General features: G+C 40.4%; 2 protein-coding genes across 2 annotated transcripts; both read right to left on the bottom strand.

The window, feature by feature from the left end:
- Nucleotides 1-1950: 1950 nt before the first annotated feature.
- On the bottom strand, nucleotides 1951-6173 carry LOC137582892 (uncharacterized). Its single transcript, XM_068297635.1, has 5 exons — nucleotides 6089-6173; nucleotides 4779-5315; nucleotides 4523-4706; nucleotides 2353-3057; nucleotides 1951-2291 (listed from the first exon to the last, which is right to left on the bottom strand). Exons 2-5 carry the CDS (start codon nucleotides 5255-5257, stop codon nucleotides 1986-1988), a joined length of 1674 nt encoding a protein of 557 aa, XP_068153736.1. The 5' UTR covers nucleotides 5258-5315; nucleotides 6089-6173; the 3' UTR covers nucleotides 1951-1985.
- Nucleotides 6174-8779: 2606 nt separating this feature from the next.
- LOC137582308 (uncharacterized) lies at nucleotides 8780-14883 on the bottom strand. Its single transcript, XM_068296789.1, has 6 exons — nucleotides 14674-14883; nucleotides 14419-14616; nucleotides 12736-14350; nucleotides 9249-11546; nucleotides 8921-9193; nucleotides 8780-8811 (listed from the first exon to the last, which is right to left on the bottom strand). Exons 1-6 carry the CDS (start codon nucleotides 14881-14883, stop codon nucleotides 8780-8782), a joined length of 4626 nt encoding a protein of 1541 aa, XP_068152890.1.
- Nucleotides 14884-15671: the final 788 nt, after the last annotated feature.

Here is a 15671-nt window from a genome sequence, read left to right as displayed (position 1 = left end):
TATGTGACTGCAGAAAGGCTCAAAAAGCAGTCCGTAGCTATATTATTAGTTTTTCTCACACCAAAGATCTTGAGTAGCCAGGGAACTATGGAACCTCTTGCCACTTGCATGTCAAGGATAATTCCATCAAGGCCGATTTGTACCTGGCAAAGGATTACCGACTTTTTCTTTATCTCATAACTTCTGGTTGTCTGGTTATTCGTTTTAGATGATTACATCGTCGGCCTAAGCGTTTTGCAATGTTTGAAAGTTCTTGGGGACAAAGACTAAAGTTTAGCGCAGTCTCTTGGCTTCTTGACCGAGGCGAGCTCGGTGGCCTTCTTCAACAAGCTGATAATAAGCCATGGCCTGACAAAATTTTGTTTTCTTCAAATGAATTAAACTAAATGAAATATTAGAAACAATAAATTAAAAAAACTACATTTTTTTTTCAGTTTAACGATCTAGGGTGGCTTCTGTGTCTATAATCATGTCAATAGAAGCTCGAGGAACCGAAAAGAAATGTACGAAATGTCAATAAATCCTATTGTGCTCTGCTCATATACTTAAGCCAACGTGGGCTTTATTCATATACAAATCAAGTTGAAAATGGTAATACGAAAAGACACATTTTAAAATTTATAAAATGTGAAACTTTTCTTGTGAAGAATATACCGATAAATTGTCACATACATTTTTAAAAAATGAAGTAATTCGTCTCGCCGGCTTAGGTATACCATACACCAGTAAAACACATATTTCAAATTTATAAGAAGAAATCATATATGTACATACGAGTTTTTTAAAAATTCTGTTCACATGCTTTTTACAAGCATATTATCTTAGTACCTCGCTCTCTTAAGCGCCCTAGCGCCCCCACCAACTAACGGCCCACTCCGGCCTTATGGAAAAATGTTTTTATGCATTTCTTGGCTATTTAATGTTTGATTTGAATAAAATTTGGTACATTGCTGTATATTAGTATTAAATTAAAGGGTGCCAAATTTGATTGCAAAAGGTAGAAAATTACGGGAGATTATCGAGTTTTTTCAAATTACGGGGGCGGAAGGAGCCGTCGGAAAAATTTGAAATAAACCCGATCACTTTACATACTACGCGAGCCTGCATACCAAATTTGGTGGCTCTCTCTCTCTTATGGTCTCCGAGATCTACTGGTTGATACGGACGGACATGGCTTCCTTCTGCCTGTTACATACATTTTGGCGACTTTAATATACGATTTCCCCCTATGGTATAAAAATGTGGCTACGATCCTGCTCTTGGAAAAGAGGTTTTTATTGTTGTTGCTTCACTTACGGACGATGTAACGGACTGACATCGGCATATGGATATACTCTGTTGGGTCGGAGTTGCTTCCTTTAATACTGAATACTGATTACATCATTTTCTTAGCAGAACATTAAGAAAGAGGAGAAAATTCTTTGATGGAGAACAAAATTAGAAATGAAGTAAGTAAATTGTATCCGCGACTTCGGCAAGTGAAGGAATATTTAAAATTTCGAAGATCAATGTGTGTCTATTAATTTTTTGTTTACCTTTCTCGTTCACTCTTACGAACTCACGTGCACTCTAGCGCCTCCATGAGCTACGGCCAACTCCACACCGCCCTAGTCAAACGTTTATACGGGTGTACATATATTTGACATGTTTCTAGACCGATATTAATAAAATATAATATAATATGGGGGCATCCTAAGCCCGTACACATGCCAAATTTGATGTCTTTTGCTGATATGGTCTTTGGAACAATCAGTTTTATCTAATTTGCGTGAGCAAAAGTAGCGTGGCAAAAATTTAAAGTAAACTCGATCACTGTGAATACTACATGAGTCTACATCCTAAATTTGGCGGCACTAGCTCTTACAGTAACCGAGATCTATATGTTCATACGGACGGACGGACGTGGCTCGAACGACTCTGAAAGGGTATGAAAAAATCCAAACTGCAGAATTTCGACGTGGAAATTGGCTAAATGCTTTTATTCCTCAATAATGTGTGACACAAACATCAAGTAGATTATCTAAAATTTCGTCAGCACGATTGATCTCGGAACCACTGTGGAGATAATGGAAAGGCTCATCTATGCTATCCATGAACGGACGGAAATTTGTGTAGTCACAGTTTATGGTAATGTTGCTGGGGTGCACAGGACTGGACTCTGCAGTTGTGATCAGCGTTATATCCTGGTTTTTGTGTGATTCCGGAGTCGCACTATCTAAAGTCGATGTAAGTACAGTAGACAACGACGAGTCAGCCGGTAAAGCTGACGGCAGCTCATCATCCTTGCATATCTGTAATAGCAAAGAGTTTTAATTGTGTGAAAAAATAGAGAGAAGGTAGTTGTTCTCAAACCATGCTTGCACATCCATATTTGTCGGTGATCAGACAATTGAGTCCCGATGCTTCCTCAATGATTCCAGTGGTGCTTATAATAATAGTGCCCAGCCCGTATTGCTGCTGCAGACAAATGCCATCGTTAGTAATCGTTGTCATTTGCATAACTGCTGAGCCCAACGCATTGCTAGCATCGTCCGACATGTGAGGACTAGGGACACTGGACAATGACAAGCCCAAGTCTAAGCCCACTTCAGTTAGGGTAAAGGACTGTGAGTTGGCCTCATGTTGCACTGGTTCTTGTGTATCTACAAGTTCATTGCACTCAACCATTTGGGAACATTTTCTGTACCGTAGTTCAATGGACTCGTCATCCAGATTGTGATTTTGAGCGTGAAGATATGTCCGGGATACGGTGGATATCAGAGTCTGATTAGATTCATCGGCGTAAATACCCGTATTAGTATTTTGATCTACGACAGTTTGACTGGATTGATGTTCACAAAGTGGCGGATTTATCAAGTGAGAGTGATGGCTTGGTGAATGGATTCGTTTTTCCACTTTGTGATTCTGCTTGGAATGCGCCGTTTTTCTGTTTCGAATGCGCTTTCGATCGCATTTTTTTGGATCTACTCCCAGTTCCCAATAGCCACCTTTACCCTTCTCTTCACGCTTTCGGTTGCGGAAGCAATGGTGCAGAGACAAATTATGTCTAATTGAATTCTGAAAGATTTAGAAATTAAGACAATTTTATAATTTTTGATTTTTCGTCAAAGTTGTTACTTTAGATCAAGGATGGCCACGTATCAGCTCTTTTGGCTCCCGTGGCTCTTTACCGGCAGGGGCTGAGCAGAGAAAAATGTCACTTTTGCGAGTCGACGCACACAAAAATTTGTGTGTCTCGAGTTTTATGACGGGTCATAAACGACCTTTTTTAGGTCGGTCGAGCGATCGTCGTCGAACTTGTTGACCAAGTCCCGAATTACGCGGTGAGGGGGAAAAGGGTCGTGACATTTTTCTCTGTCCAGCCTCTGCTGCTGATGCTCTGGCTCCCAAGTTAAATTTTCGTGCTCACCCTTGCTTTAGATTATTACTAAATTCCTTAAGACACAAACGACTGCAACTAAGAAGCATTACTCGAATCTACATACCCTATTTTGCGTCTATCTATTATAGTCACTGAGATGGATATGTTCATACGGACGGCCGAACTGACTTTGCTTGATCGACTCGCTGGCAACGCTAAAGCGCCCGTGTGGTTGATATATTAAGCGATATATTTGTAAATAAATGTATAAGTACATATAAATATCGTCTCCAAATTGCATGACATCTTTGAAAGCACTCTAGTCTGTGGTATAAAGAGTTGTTAAGTGTCAAAACTGTTCGAAATATTGAAATTTCGGGTTGTCCGTTTCTAGCCCATAAGGGATATAAACTCCTGATCAGGATTACTAGCTGGATTACTGCACAGCGTCCTATGAAATTAATTCATGTTATAGTTTTTACTGTGAAACATCAAATCCTTTAAATTTCAATAAGATCGTATAATTAGAACACAATTTATATTCAATATAAATTGGCTTTGCTCAAACTCAGCCGACATCGCTGCCAGCAGTCTATTACGATAAGCAACACAAAATTGTGCGTTCAAACAGAAGTCTTAAATCCAAAAAATCATTGTACAGTTTGATGTGTTTTTGACATTTTCTATTCTACAGTGTAGTCCTTTGCTGCCAAAATTGGTGCCATATCTCAACTAGATTATAAAATGCTTTAATACGAAGTTTTATCCCAGAAGTTTTCAAATTCGTGTAGAATGTTGATTCGCACAGACGGACATACAATACATACCACTGGGTATATCGACTGGACTTCATATGTAGATTAAGAATATATATACTTTATATCACAAACGTGTCACAATGATCTGACCTACGTATGTTATAATAATGTCTGTAAAGACAAATGTAATAACTATAAGATATACATATTTATTTTTGAAATGGTTGTTTATTAGCGGAGTTTTAAAACTCCAAGTCTGACAAAACGAAATCTTCCTATGACCTTGTGTTTTATTCATCGACTTTTTGGCAGACAGGTGGATTATTATGTGAGTAAGTTTGGTGATAATCTCCGAAGAACCAAAAAAGTAGTTCAGACCAAAATTATATTTCGGCACACTTACGTTCCACTTCTTCCGCACTCTAAAGAAGGCGAATTTGGACTCGATCCAGGCACAGATCTGCTGCAAAGTGACTCTCCCGTTTTCCAGCATTGCCATTCCAATTATGTGGGAATAATTGAATGGAGGCTTTTCTGTGACGTCCGTCTCATACTTGGTAGCCAGTTTCTCGTACTCCACCAAATCCCTTAAAGAATGAACATCGAAAACATTAATATTTAATAAGATGCATACATATGTCAACATAGCCGAGACTTACCGTTTTACTTTGCCAATAAATATGTCGTATCGCTCAGCTGGACTTGGACGCTTGGCAGGGAGTGGTGTGGGATCAGCTCGGATATGTGGTTTTCTTGGCTCAGTTGCAACTGTATTGACTATGGATTGTGGAGCATGTTTTTTTGGCGTATTCTGCCTTGCGTTGCATATTATATTTAGCTGGTTGGATTTTAGCTGAGGACTTCGTCGCGGACTTGGACTAGCACTTACATCCAACTTCTGATTGATTGAAACTGCAGTCAGGTCAACATTTGGGGCCAGTTCGTCATCTATTTGAGTTTCAATGGTTTTTGGCCACGTCAGGTTTTGGTTTCTTAGAAGCCAATTTAGATTAGTTAATTCACGTTCCTCATCGGAGTCATCCGATTGCATTTGTGTTGCATTTTCGACAGTTCGTTGATTTGATTTCGAAGCGGAACTGTTGTCTCGAAATAATTTCCGTGTTCCTTGGGATATCATTATTTTATGTCGAATCACTCAAGCACTAAGTCTTTGTCAGACTCACAAGATTAATCAACTGCAAAAGAATATGAGTTGCAACCGAAATGAGTTAATGTTTTTGCATCCTTTTCTCTAGAACCTATTTTCTATAAAAATGCTAGTAAAACTGCTTAAGTACTTCTTCTGATTGATTTTTGATCCATTATTCTCTGACCCAATTGTCCACACTTCTTATTGGCCCTCCCTTTTGAAGCGTTAACTTAAGTGGACAGCGATTGGCTCTCGCAAAGCTATGTGCTAAATTGGAGCTTGGCTGACTCGGACATGGGCGGTAAAACGGTGGTGGAGAAAAACGTCCGCCATTTTATAAATGTCATCTAGTAAACACACAAACCACCGAACTAAACATATACATACATACTTAAGTATGTATAAAACAGTAATAACCAAAGAATTCGAAACTTTTAGGGTCAGAAAGTTCAGAAAACATGAAATGGAAGTGAAATATTGATTAACCCGACAATTCTCGGGGTCTTACTAACGTCCTTATTTCACAGAGAGTCGAAACTTTCTATTCAATACGATGAAAACTCAGCAAAGTGTGTAGTGTCATGTAACATGTTCCGATCGCAATTATGTAGACATAAATCTATTTAGCTTATTTTTATAAATTTTGTATTTTGAAAACTGTGTTTTGAAATGCCTTCGTTGAATAGTTACTTTGATAAACCAAAAACTTTATTTAGGACTGAACTATCCCATTGAGTAATAACTTTACGTAATCGTTTCAGACGAGCGGTTTAATATAGACTGCACCTCGATACGTTGCTTTTACACCTGTGCCTGTACCTTTGTCGGTGGTCAACTAGCCCGGGCGACAGCAACAACCCCTTTTCAGCCAGAATATTGAGCAGAGCCAAATTGGTAAGTGGTAGATGTACAGTTTAGGTGAAATACATGGTTGAATTGGCCATATAACGCTAGAGTGGTCGGCTGGGTACGATGCCGCGGTCTCATACGCAAGGACACGCAGTCGTCAGTTCATTTTGGTTCGCGTTCGCGGTTTGGAAAATTCCCTCTCGACTGGAAGGGCAAAAACCCATAGTGCTCTTACAGTCAAAGCCGACAGAAAACGAGCAAGCATCGACCAACGTCCAAGGAAATAAGCAACCCCCATTTTCCGCGCTGGACATTAGGCTACCTTTTGTCGTCCACCCTCCCCATCCCTGCCTGTGAAAGTATATTGTCGAGGGGTGGTCCCTTAAATACACAAGTACAGGTGGTACAGACACAGGTCGGTATCTTGCCTATTCATGATTCATGGAATAGTAAATGCAATGATGAATACCCGTATTTGCATATAAGAGTCAATGATCGATAAACAGTTCTTTAGATGGGTAATGCCTCTGATATCAAGCCACATCGTGCACCTTTTGCCTGGAGGTTCTAACCCTGCAATATTGGCTGTAAAATTTAGAAATATTTATAACATCAAATAGTTATTGGAATTATTTTATTCGTGACTAATAGTTATGCCTCAAATTTGGAGTATTTCATTATTCTTAATGTTAAAACCATAAGAGTTTTTGTAATTTTTAAAGACGACTTCGGCGAAAAAGTGTTGAATAATCAAAATTTGTATTCTAAAGTCGATGTGACTGATCTAAGAAACTTTTGTTGTATCCGAGCGAGTCATTCCAGTTATGAAATACAAGTCGTATATATTATTCACGATTAACTTACAAACAAAGCAACTGGCACAATCAGAATCTCAATCTTTATGACATTCGTGTATCTTATTCTATATGTACATGTTTGGAAGAAACAAAATATAAATAAATATTGATTTTCTAACGTATAAAAAATCGTCGGGTATAAATGCGTTTCGTGTTTCATTTGGCTTTCTCAAGTCCCGTAGGATGTATCTACAAGTTAGTGCACCGATAAGCTTTAACGGGATGTAATCTAATTTCAAAAATCAAAATTCTCCTTTGACTATCAACTATGTGGAGCTTAACAATAAATTTAAATGCATCAGGTCAAAATAAATAAATGCAAAAGAGAGCGAAAGGATTAACATTTTCCTACATGTTTAAGGTAAACATAAGTGATTATATATGTACATATTGCCGCCTTCGGCCACACAGGATCAGGACATTTTGTTTGGCTGCTGCCGATTTTGCCATTTAAATGGAATCAAATCCAGACATATCGCTCTCCATCTACAAATAAAGGAGTAGATTATTGTATTAATCTACATATGACTATGACTTTGTGGGTACCAACCTTTTCTGGTTTATAAAGATGCGTGTGGGGCAGCAAGAAAGTCGAGCCTAAATCCCGCTCAGTCATGGTATTCGCCTCCTATAAGCAAACAAAAAATTGGAGATGGTTAGTCCGGCTAGGTTACACAAAGCTGTTGATTCTTAAGAGCAATGGATTCCTGTACCTCATTTGTATGACTGTGAGTTTCCGTCTGCATGTCAAAGTTTAAAAGCATTGATTTGGTTACCGCCCGGACTGTTGTTTCGTCGAACGAGCGAGCTCCGTTGGATCGAACTTCACTCACAGAAGTATTTGGGTTGGAACCGACGATTTGATCGCTGACAATTGCAGAGACTTCGAATCCAGCCGACACCAATGTGGTGCACTCCTTCAGAGATGGTCCCCGTACGGAACTGGGGGCAGTAGGTGATATCTTTAGCTGCTTAGCCTTTTCGGTAAATGTTGAGAAATCCGATTGATTTCGGAATGGAAACGGATGATAGTATTTGGCACGTGGAATCATAAATGTAAGGGATCGATCTGTTTGTTCCGAATCTCCAATCATTTCAACGGTGTTAAAGGCAGATTGGGCTGGCTGATAATGCTCCGAACCGGCCTCATGGCGCGCGTTCTGTAATGGACTAGCCCTGGACTTATGAACAATATTCGTGCTAGGAAATGAGCCTGGGTTCGATTTTTCCTTTTTAACGTTTCCAACGGGTTCCTGCAACATTAAACAGAAACAAAAAATATATAAAAACCAGAGGGCCGGGGCTAACTTCGACCGCGCCGAAGTATGTATACCCTTGCAAGTTTTTTGTTACTCTTCTCGGATAAAATGTTTATATATAAAGTGGAATTTTCGCGACAGACGAGACAAGAGATCTATATTATATGGTGATCAGATCTTAATGAAATGTGACACATTCATCATAAAACTGACAAATATTATATGATATAGTTGTCCGATCCGGCTGAAACGAAGATAGGAGGAGTTAGCGTTGATCCAGACAGATAGACAGATTAACTAAGTCTCGTCGTGCAGATCAAACGCTGATACACTCTATTCTTTTTGCAAGGATATTCAAAAGTAGACTCGATTCAATATTTTTTCATTTACCCTATGCAAATAGGAAAGTGAGCTGTGACTAGATTCACTGTTGGAGTCGTTTAATATAGCATGCTTATCCGGGCTAGTTTGATTGATTAGCGAGGCCGATAATCGTGTTTTGTTGCTGGATGACGTCAGCATATTGGGATGCAAGGTGGATGCTGTTATAAAGATTGGGCTAGCGGTTTGCCGGACCCTACTCTTACGACGCATATATAACAATAGGATGCAAAATAGAAGCAAGACGAGCAGAAACGTTCCAATGGCAATCAGACAGATTAGAAGAATCTTTAAATTCAACTGACACGTGGCTCCCGCATGCCAGGGGAAGCACCTGCATATAGTAGTTGCCGACTCGACATCCCCTTTCTCGCCCGACATCGCCACACATTTGCCGTTGTAGTTGCACTTGTCGCAGCCAATTATACTATCGGAACATTGACGACCGGGGTAAATGGCGTTGGTAGAGATGTCTACAAACCCGTCGCTGCAGCTGCAGGTGTAGCTGCCAATTAGGTTGAAGCAGTGAGCATTTAGAGAGCAGTCGTTGAAGTTATCGTGAACACATTCATCGAAATCTAGAAACACAATGAAATAAGTAAATTTGAATCATACTCTCAGTTTCAGGCTCACCTGCTATAGCCAACGAGTTGATGCCATCCTTTGAGGTGTAGAGCTCAGTGCCACCAATACTGTAGTTGCTTTGACGCAAATATTTTTTAAACACCGTCTCGAGACGCTTCAAGTCGCTGCTCTCGGAGAGCTGCAGCAAGAACTTGCCAACAATGTTCTTACCAATTTCATTGTCGGTATCAATACTTTTCAGTTGCACACCGTGGTATATGTCCCGGAAGTCCGACTGCATTACCATTCGATCGACTGCGTCCAGAATAATGGAGCTCAGGTGACGGTATTCATTCGACGAATTACCCTTGAGGGTATCGCTGAACAGGAGTTGGTAGGTCCCCACGCGATTAGTTTGTAAATTCAGTTCGTACGTGTAGGTGGGTTTGCACGGCCTGTCGGGAAACATGCGTGCGAAGCCGGGCCGACATTCACAGTGACTCTCCGAAGTCACTGAGATGCATATTTCATTTTTGCTAGATCTGCACGCAGGACTGCAAGACGATTCGTTGGACGTTGGGACATTTTTGGTATTTGTACTAGTTTTGAAATGGGGGTTTCGAGGTGAATCAATCAATACTCCTCCCAAAAGTACGCTGTTTGAGTCGATGGGCGGCAATATTTCTTCATCCCGAGCAGCATACTCGTATGATATATCCACATCCCCTTTGGGTCCAGAGTTCCCTTTTCTGTTGGCTACGGCGGCAATGTCCGCCCCATTTTCAACAACTGATATTACATTCGTCTTTAGTGTTGATGGTTTGGAGGTTGCTACAGTTGTTTTCCTTTCTTTTTTATCTGAAATCTTTTTATTGCTTTCCGGGTTGATTGGCTTTAAGTAATGCACGTCAACGGTGGCCTTAATAATTGATTTAATTACCACTTTTTGAGGCAAGCCTGTTGAATTCAATCTCACTGAAGTAGTCGCAATAGTAGGGACTAATCTTGACGGATAAGTTTGGTTTGAAAGAGAATTCTCTGCAACTTTCGTTACTGTCCTTGTGTGAGTCGAATTGGGTACGGTTTTTACAATTAAATTTGACGTTTTTGAGGTTTTCGCCTTGCTGGTCTTAAGCGGATTTATTGAAGTCTGGATCAAGCTTGTGTCCTTCTCATCGGGATGTGTAATGCCCGAATTTGGAGTTGGTTCAATTTTAGCGACCTCATGCAGCAGGGTTCGGTTTGTAAGTGGCGTGTTGTCGTGCCTGACGGAGGAACTAATAACAAATTCTGATGATTCCAAGGGAATTTCGTTATATCGCTCAAGATCTGGATCCGTTTTATGTGGCTGCAGATCAGTTAATTGAAATGAATTATCGAATCCGCTCTTACTAATGTAGTTAGGGCTCAATACCGGAACGGCACTCGAATGTTGGTTTAATTTGATAGTACTTGAGATCCTATGAGTCCCTTGAGTTGACCTATGAATTGAATTTTTCTCCTTAGAGGCAGGTGCAAAAGTAGGTGTGATAAGTTCGGTTTTTGTTTTCGACATCAATTGGGAATTCTGCTCGAATATCTCAGAGGGCTCGAGCTTCTTAACGGACTGGTTCTCGGTCTTTATTTTACTGGTTTTTGAACGACTTACATTAATGGTTGAATACCTTTGCGTCGTTGTTGGCTGTGGTCTCATGGAGTGCAAATTTTTCAGAGTTGAGCTTAAGCTTGGACTTAAACTTGTTTTGGGCTTAGGACGTGACTCTATAATTGGTTTCGTCATAGCTACTGGCGAGTGTCCCGTGGATGTTGAAGTTTGGAGTGGTTTTGTGTTTATCCTTGTGCTAGTCGCAGGCGAGGAATATCCATTGTTCACAGGCAGTGGTACTTCATGAAATTTGTCAGCTGAGGATGTCTTTTGATGCAGTGAGTACTTCAAAATGTTCTCTGCAGTATACAGAGGTGAATATGGCGTTCTAGGAGTCGAAGCTATTATGTTGGTGTGAGGATTGTAGACTTTGCTATTGGTTGACACTATTGGGGAAGAACTGACATATGTCGTTACGCGAGAGTTGGATTTCGGCTGATTAAACCTTGTGGTAGATTCCGTATATGGCTGACGATGAAAATGCTCTCCTTTTGCAATGAATATTTGATGAACGCCACTGCTTGAAACAGGTTTAGAAGCTGTCTGGCTTCTCAGAACAAATGGTTTTCCCTGATGTAAGTCTTCAATCTTAATCGAAGATTTCCACTTTTTGGAGTTGGACTCCGTTGGAGCGACATGTACTATGAATTCTGGAACTTCGGGCTTTTGTGAATTGAGAATAGCCGTGTTTAAAATTGTGTAGGCAACTCTTTGATCCTGTTCTGCAGACAGATCATTATTGTCATGATGAAGTTTGTGTGCCGAAATAACTTTTTTTCGATTGAACTGGATCATGGCGATTTTTGTAAATTGTATCCGCATTAGAAGCTACTTTAGAAACAGAGTGATCTGCGTCCAACATTTCAATAGCTGGTATTTCAAAATCGTTGGGTTCCTGGTATGGCAATGTGGGACCTGTCCTTTGAGGCTTTTTGTCAAGACGACCGAATGGATTTGTAGGAACCTCCTGACTCGGCCGAGCAAAGAGTCCCTGCGGCGAGTTGTCAACTTCATGCAAAAAGTTTTGGTTTCGTTGTTTCAGAGTGCTGGGGCTGATTATTGATTGTGAAGTGGGCTGAGCAGACGTGTCCAAGAAGATTAATCGATTGTTCTGAGGGGTTAGACGTACGTCTACGTTCTCTTCGTGGAGCGGTATTTTAACTAATGGCATTGGAATATGAGCAAGCCGGCCCCTGATTGCAGTCGAGTATGGAAAGTTATCCGACTCCTTTTTGAAAGTTAGAGGTGGCGCTTGCATGTTAACGGTATGGCTAAGCACATCCTTTTTGAGCAATGTCGAAAACGTGGATGCCGATGGGAGCATTTTATAGGTAGAAGTTGGTTGCATTTGGTAGATTCTAGTTTGCGGCAGAGGAGAAACATAGTATGAACTTCTGAAAGTCGTGTAACTAGTAATTGCTGGCAATTTCGTACTAAATATTTCGGGAATTTGTTTTATCTCTAAGATCTCGTTGTTGTTCAATTCCGAATTTAAGTTGGCAATTTGTGGAGAGCTATGGACTTGGTTCCCGTGACTTCGAATCATTGGCTTCTGATTAATAGGCTGTGGATGTAGTCTAAAATGTTGAATCGGAGATGTCGCAGGAGTGGGGGCTAGGACATTCCCTGGGTAACGTATTAAATTTTTGTATTTTAACGATTCACCCGAAATCGAATTGTAGTTAGATATTGGAGGCGGCCTCAAAATGTTGTCGAATTCGGAAGTTGCTGCCTTATTAAAATGGACTATGTCGTTATTGATTCTATTATTTGCAGATACGGATGCGGACCCGGAAACAGCTACCAGAGCTATAGTATTTGGAGGCGGTGGCGGTGGTATGAGTGGAATGTGCGTAGGGAGCAATATTTTTTTTGGTTCTTGATTCCGCATTTTTATACCTCCAGGCCTACCAATAATAATGTCAGCATTTGCCGTTATAATTTCACCGGGACGAATTGGAATATCCTGGCTTAATAAGGATGTATGATGAGGATCAGCCGTGTTCGAGAAGGGAAACCGATAATGAGAAACATTCTTCAAATTCTGCTGAAGTAATTCGTCATCAGCAGTAAGTTGCGAAAAATCTAGGTTAGGAGGGTGTATGTGGAGACTATGTGCCGTTAGTTTATTGACATTGGCGCTGTCAGCAGTATCTGGCAGTCGAACTTCATTGGGAAGCGGAGGTGGATGCTGGTTGCCATCTATAATGGGCAAGTTGGTAGTAGCAAAGTGCCCAAGTACATTTCCGGATATCTTCAGTGGTATATAAACTGGCGCCGGACCGTCAAAGTTGGCTGTTATCGATGGATTCTTAGCCTCAGGAATCGAATCCTTAGGCAAGGTAGCTACACTTAACGGCTGTGTCCGATGCCTGTTAACAATGTTTTTCTGCAGCAAGTTGGCCATGACATTTAGCATGGGTCGCAATCGTTTCAAATCAAACGACCCCAGAAATTGTTGCACAGGTATCGCCACTGAGTCTGTTGAAGGCTGCAAGTCCGGACTTGGGCGCACATACACGTCTTTGTCTTCGGACTCGGATACAACTTGGTCATCATCGATTGAAGTATGCGAGTGCGAATGAACTTGAGTTGGAACTAAGGTTTCTTGGACTCGAGTTCTCTTTATAGAGCTTGTTTGAATTGGTGTGTGAGATTTCTGATCCTTCGTTTGATGCGGCTCTATCGAATTCTTCTTGGATGGCTTAATGGTCGGTTTGGATTTTATATCTTCTGCGGTTGTTGTTCGTTTACGTGACTTTGTGATTGAAGTTGGCTTTGCAAGTGCATTTGCCGCATTAACCGCAGTTATCTGTAGCGTTTGACCGCCAAGCAAAGTGGCCATTGTAACTATAACATTAGGATGTGTCTTGCCCTTCTTTTGCAAGAGCTCGGCTCGAAACCTTGATATTAGCTCCGGTCTTAATAGCGAACTGGCCACAGTATTGGTGACAATGTTTTCAACCACTCGAGTACTCAGTTTGTTAACATCATTTGCCTGTTCCGGCGGCCTGGTTGTTTGGGATGAAGGGACAGGTGGTGTTGCCAGTGCAGTTCTCGTGGTCAGTTCATCCGAATTGGTTTTATAAAATGTTAATGTGGTTAGAATTGTTTTGGTAGCGTAAATGTGAAGATCGGTGTCCGTATGCGAGTAACTCATGGCACTACTGGATTTCCATGCCAAAGCGCCACGTGATGGCAGAGATTCTGTAACTATGACCTGAGTTAGTATATTCTCAGTAATCAATATTTTTGGCGTATCCGGGTCGAATTCGTTTTGCAGTGTTTTAGTGAAAGCTATTCGACTGAAGTATGTGTTTGTATCGTGAGTGGGTGTGGCCAACTCCGAAGGCTGTAGGTATGAGATGTAGTCTTCTGGGCCAGTTACAGTGTTGAGAATTGTGTACTTTGATGTGATAACAATTGGCAAAGCATTCTCCACGTCCTCTTCCTCATTATCAGCGTCCAGAATGGTGTTGAAATAATGATAAGTAGTCGGGAATACGCCGACTACCAACTCTGGAGTCTGAAAGATAAGAATATTAGGAATTGTACATGATCGACTGTGACTGTTATGCTTCAGTGTCAACTCACCCGTGAAAGGATGACATCTGTTGGCAATATGGTGCTAGCTTGAAACAAATTTCGTTCTTCGGTATGTCGATTCGATATCACACTCTCCTTGCTTACCACGATGCTAGTGCCATTTTGAAGATAGGTAGTATGATATGTGTAGGTGGTTAGGCATGTCTTCGTTATGAACTGGTTGTCATTTTTTGGAATAGTGAACTTCTGCCAGCGGATTGGATTTATTGATCAACTGTAGAGTGTAGCGAAAGGAATTGTTACCTGTTTTTGTTTCACAGATGGAAGAGCCAGGAACATTTGATTCTTTAGCGTACTTGGGGAAAGAGTAAGTGGCTTTTGCTGCTGGCTTTGTAACCCTACCGTTGATATTACATGGCCGTTCCCGAATTTAAAAGGGTGAGATGTGGAACTTTGCTTTTCCATATACTTAACCTTTTCACTGGCAATTATCAGCTCCACTCCATTCGACATGACGTGCGTAGCGAGATTGTATCTTGCCTCGTCAAAGCTTTTATCGGTATTTTCAGCGTACGTTAGTTCAATATACCTAGTATTAATGGATTCACTATTTACTGGTGTCGTGAGGGGCTTATCGCTCCTATTGTTGTCACCTACATCGGGGTGCAAAGGTGTTTATATAGAAGGTTTACAGATCACTCAAAGAATACCAAATGTTATGCTTAAAATGATATTTACACAGGGATCTTCTAATTCGCCAGATTATCGATTCACTGAAACAGATTGGGGCGCATTTACAAAAGTTATACATATATGTACATGCAGAAAATCGACGATCTCTTTATAACGATGATCCAGGTGGGCACACACCAAATAAATAAAAAGACTATGAATACGTAAGTAGGTATTAAAGTTTATTTTTATGTAACTTTAATTGTAGTTCCCACAAAAAGAGGGTTCTCCAATTTTATAATTTATAAACAAAAATCGTTTTTATTGTCAAAAATATTTTATACATAGATATACATATGCATACGTCCATTATACAACGAAACATTAATTTGGTTTATTACATGTAAGTGATGCAAGTCGTGATCAAGGTTGCAAAATAAAAAGCTTTTCGTGTTGCTTTGGCAATCAAAATTTACTCAAAATTATAATAGGTGAAACATACAAACATATGTATATTGTATAGTTGGCACCAAATCAGAACCCAATATTTTGCAACTTTCATCGTAGGATCTATGTTCAAGAAGAATTTTTACAATCTTTATATACAGCAATTCACAATTAGTAAAAAA

Source organism: Drosophila tropicalis, unplaced genomic scaffold (assembly GCF_018151085.1).
Source record: "Drosophila tropicalis isolate 14030-0801.00 unplaced genomic scaffold, ASM1815108v1 contig_859, whole genome shotgun sequence".
NCBI classification, from domain to species: Eukaryota; Metazoa; Arthropoda; class Insecta; order Diptera; family Drosophilidae; genus Drosophila; species Drosophila tropicalis.
Note: the sequence above shows the minus strand (reverse complement) of the source record. Positions and strands in the feature narration are given on the sequence as shown.

Bases quoted from the DNA above. Each gene is read 5' to 3' on its own strand.
- LOC137582892 (XM_068297635.1), bottom strand. From the start codon at position 5,257: ATGATATCCCAAGGAACACGGAAATTATTTCGAGACAACAGTTCCGCT. The intron at 4,707-4,778 runs GTAAGTCTCGGC...TCATTCTTTAAG, and splicing joins TTTATTGGCAAAGTAAAACG to GGATTTGGTGGAGTACGAGA. The intron at 3,058-4,522 runs GTAAGTGTGCCG...TAAATCTTTCAG, and splicing joins GAGTGCGGAAGAAGTGGAAC to AATTCAATTAGACATAATTT.
- LOC137582308 (XM_068296789.1), bottom strand. From the start codon at position 14,883: ATGTCGAATGGAGTGGAGCTGATAATTGCCAGTGAAAAGGTTAAGTAT. The intron at 14,617-14,673 runs GTAACAATTCCT...ATCCGCTGGCAG, and splicing joins CATCTGTGAAACAAAAACAG to AAGTTCACTATTCCAAAAAA. The intron at 8,812-8,920 runs GTCAGTTGAATT...TCGTAAGAGTAG, and splicing joins CTGGCATGCGGGAGCCACGT to GGTCCGGCAAACCGCTAGCC.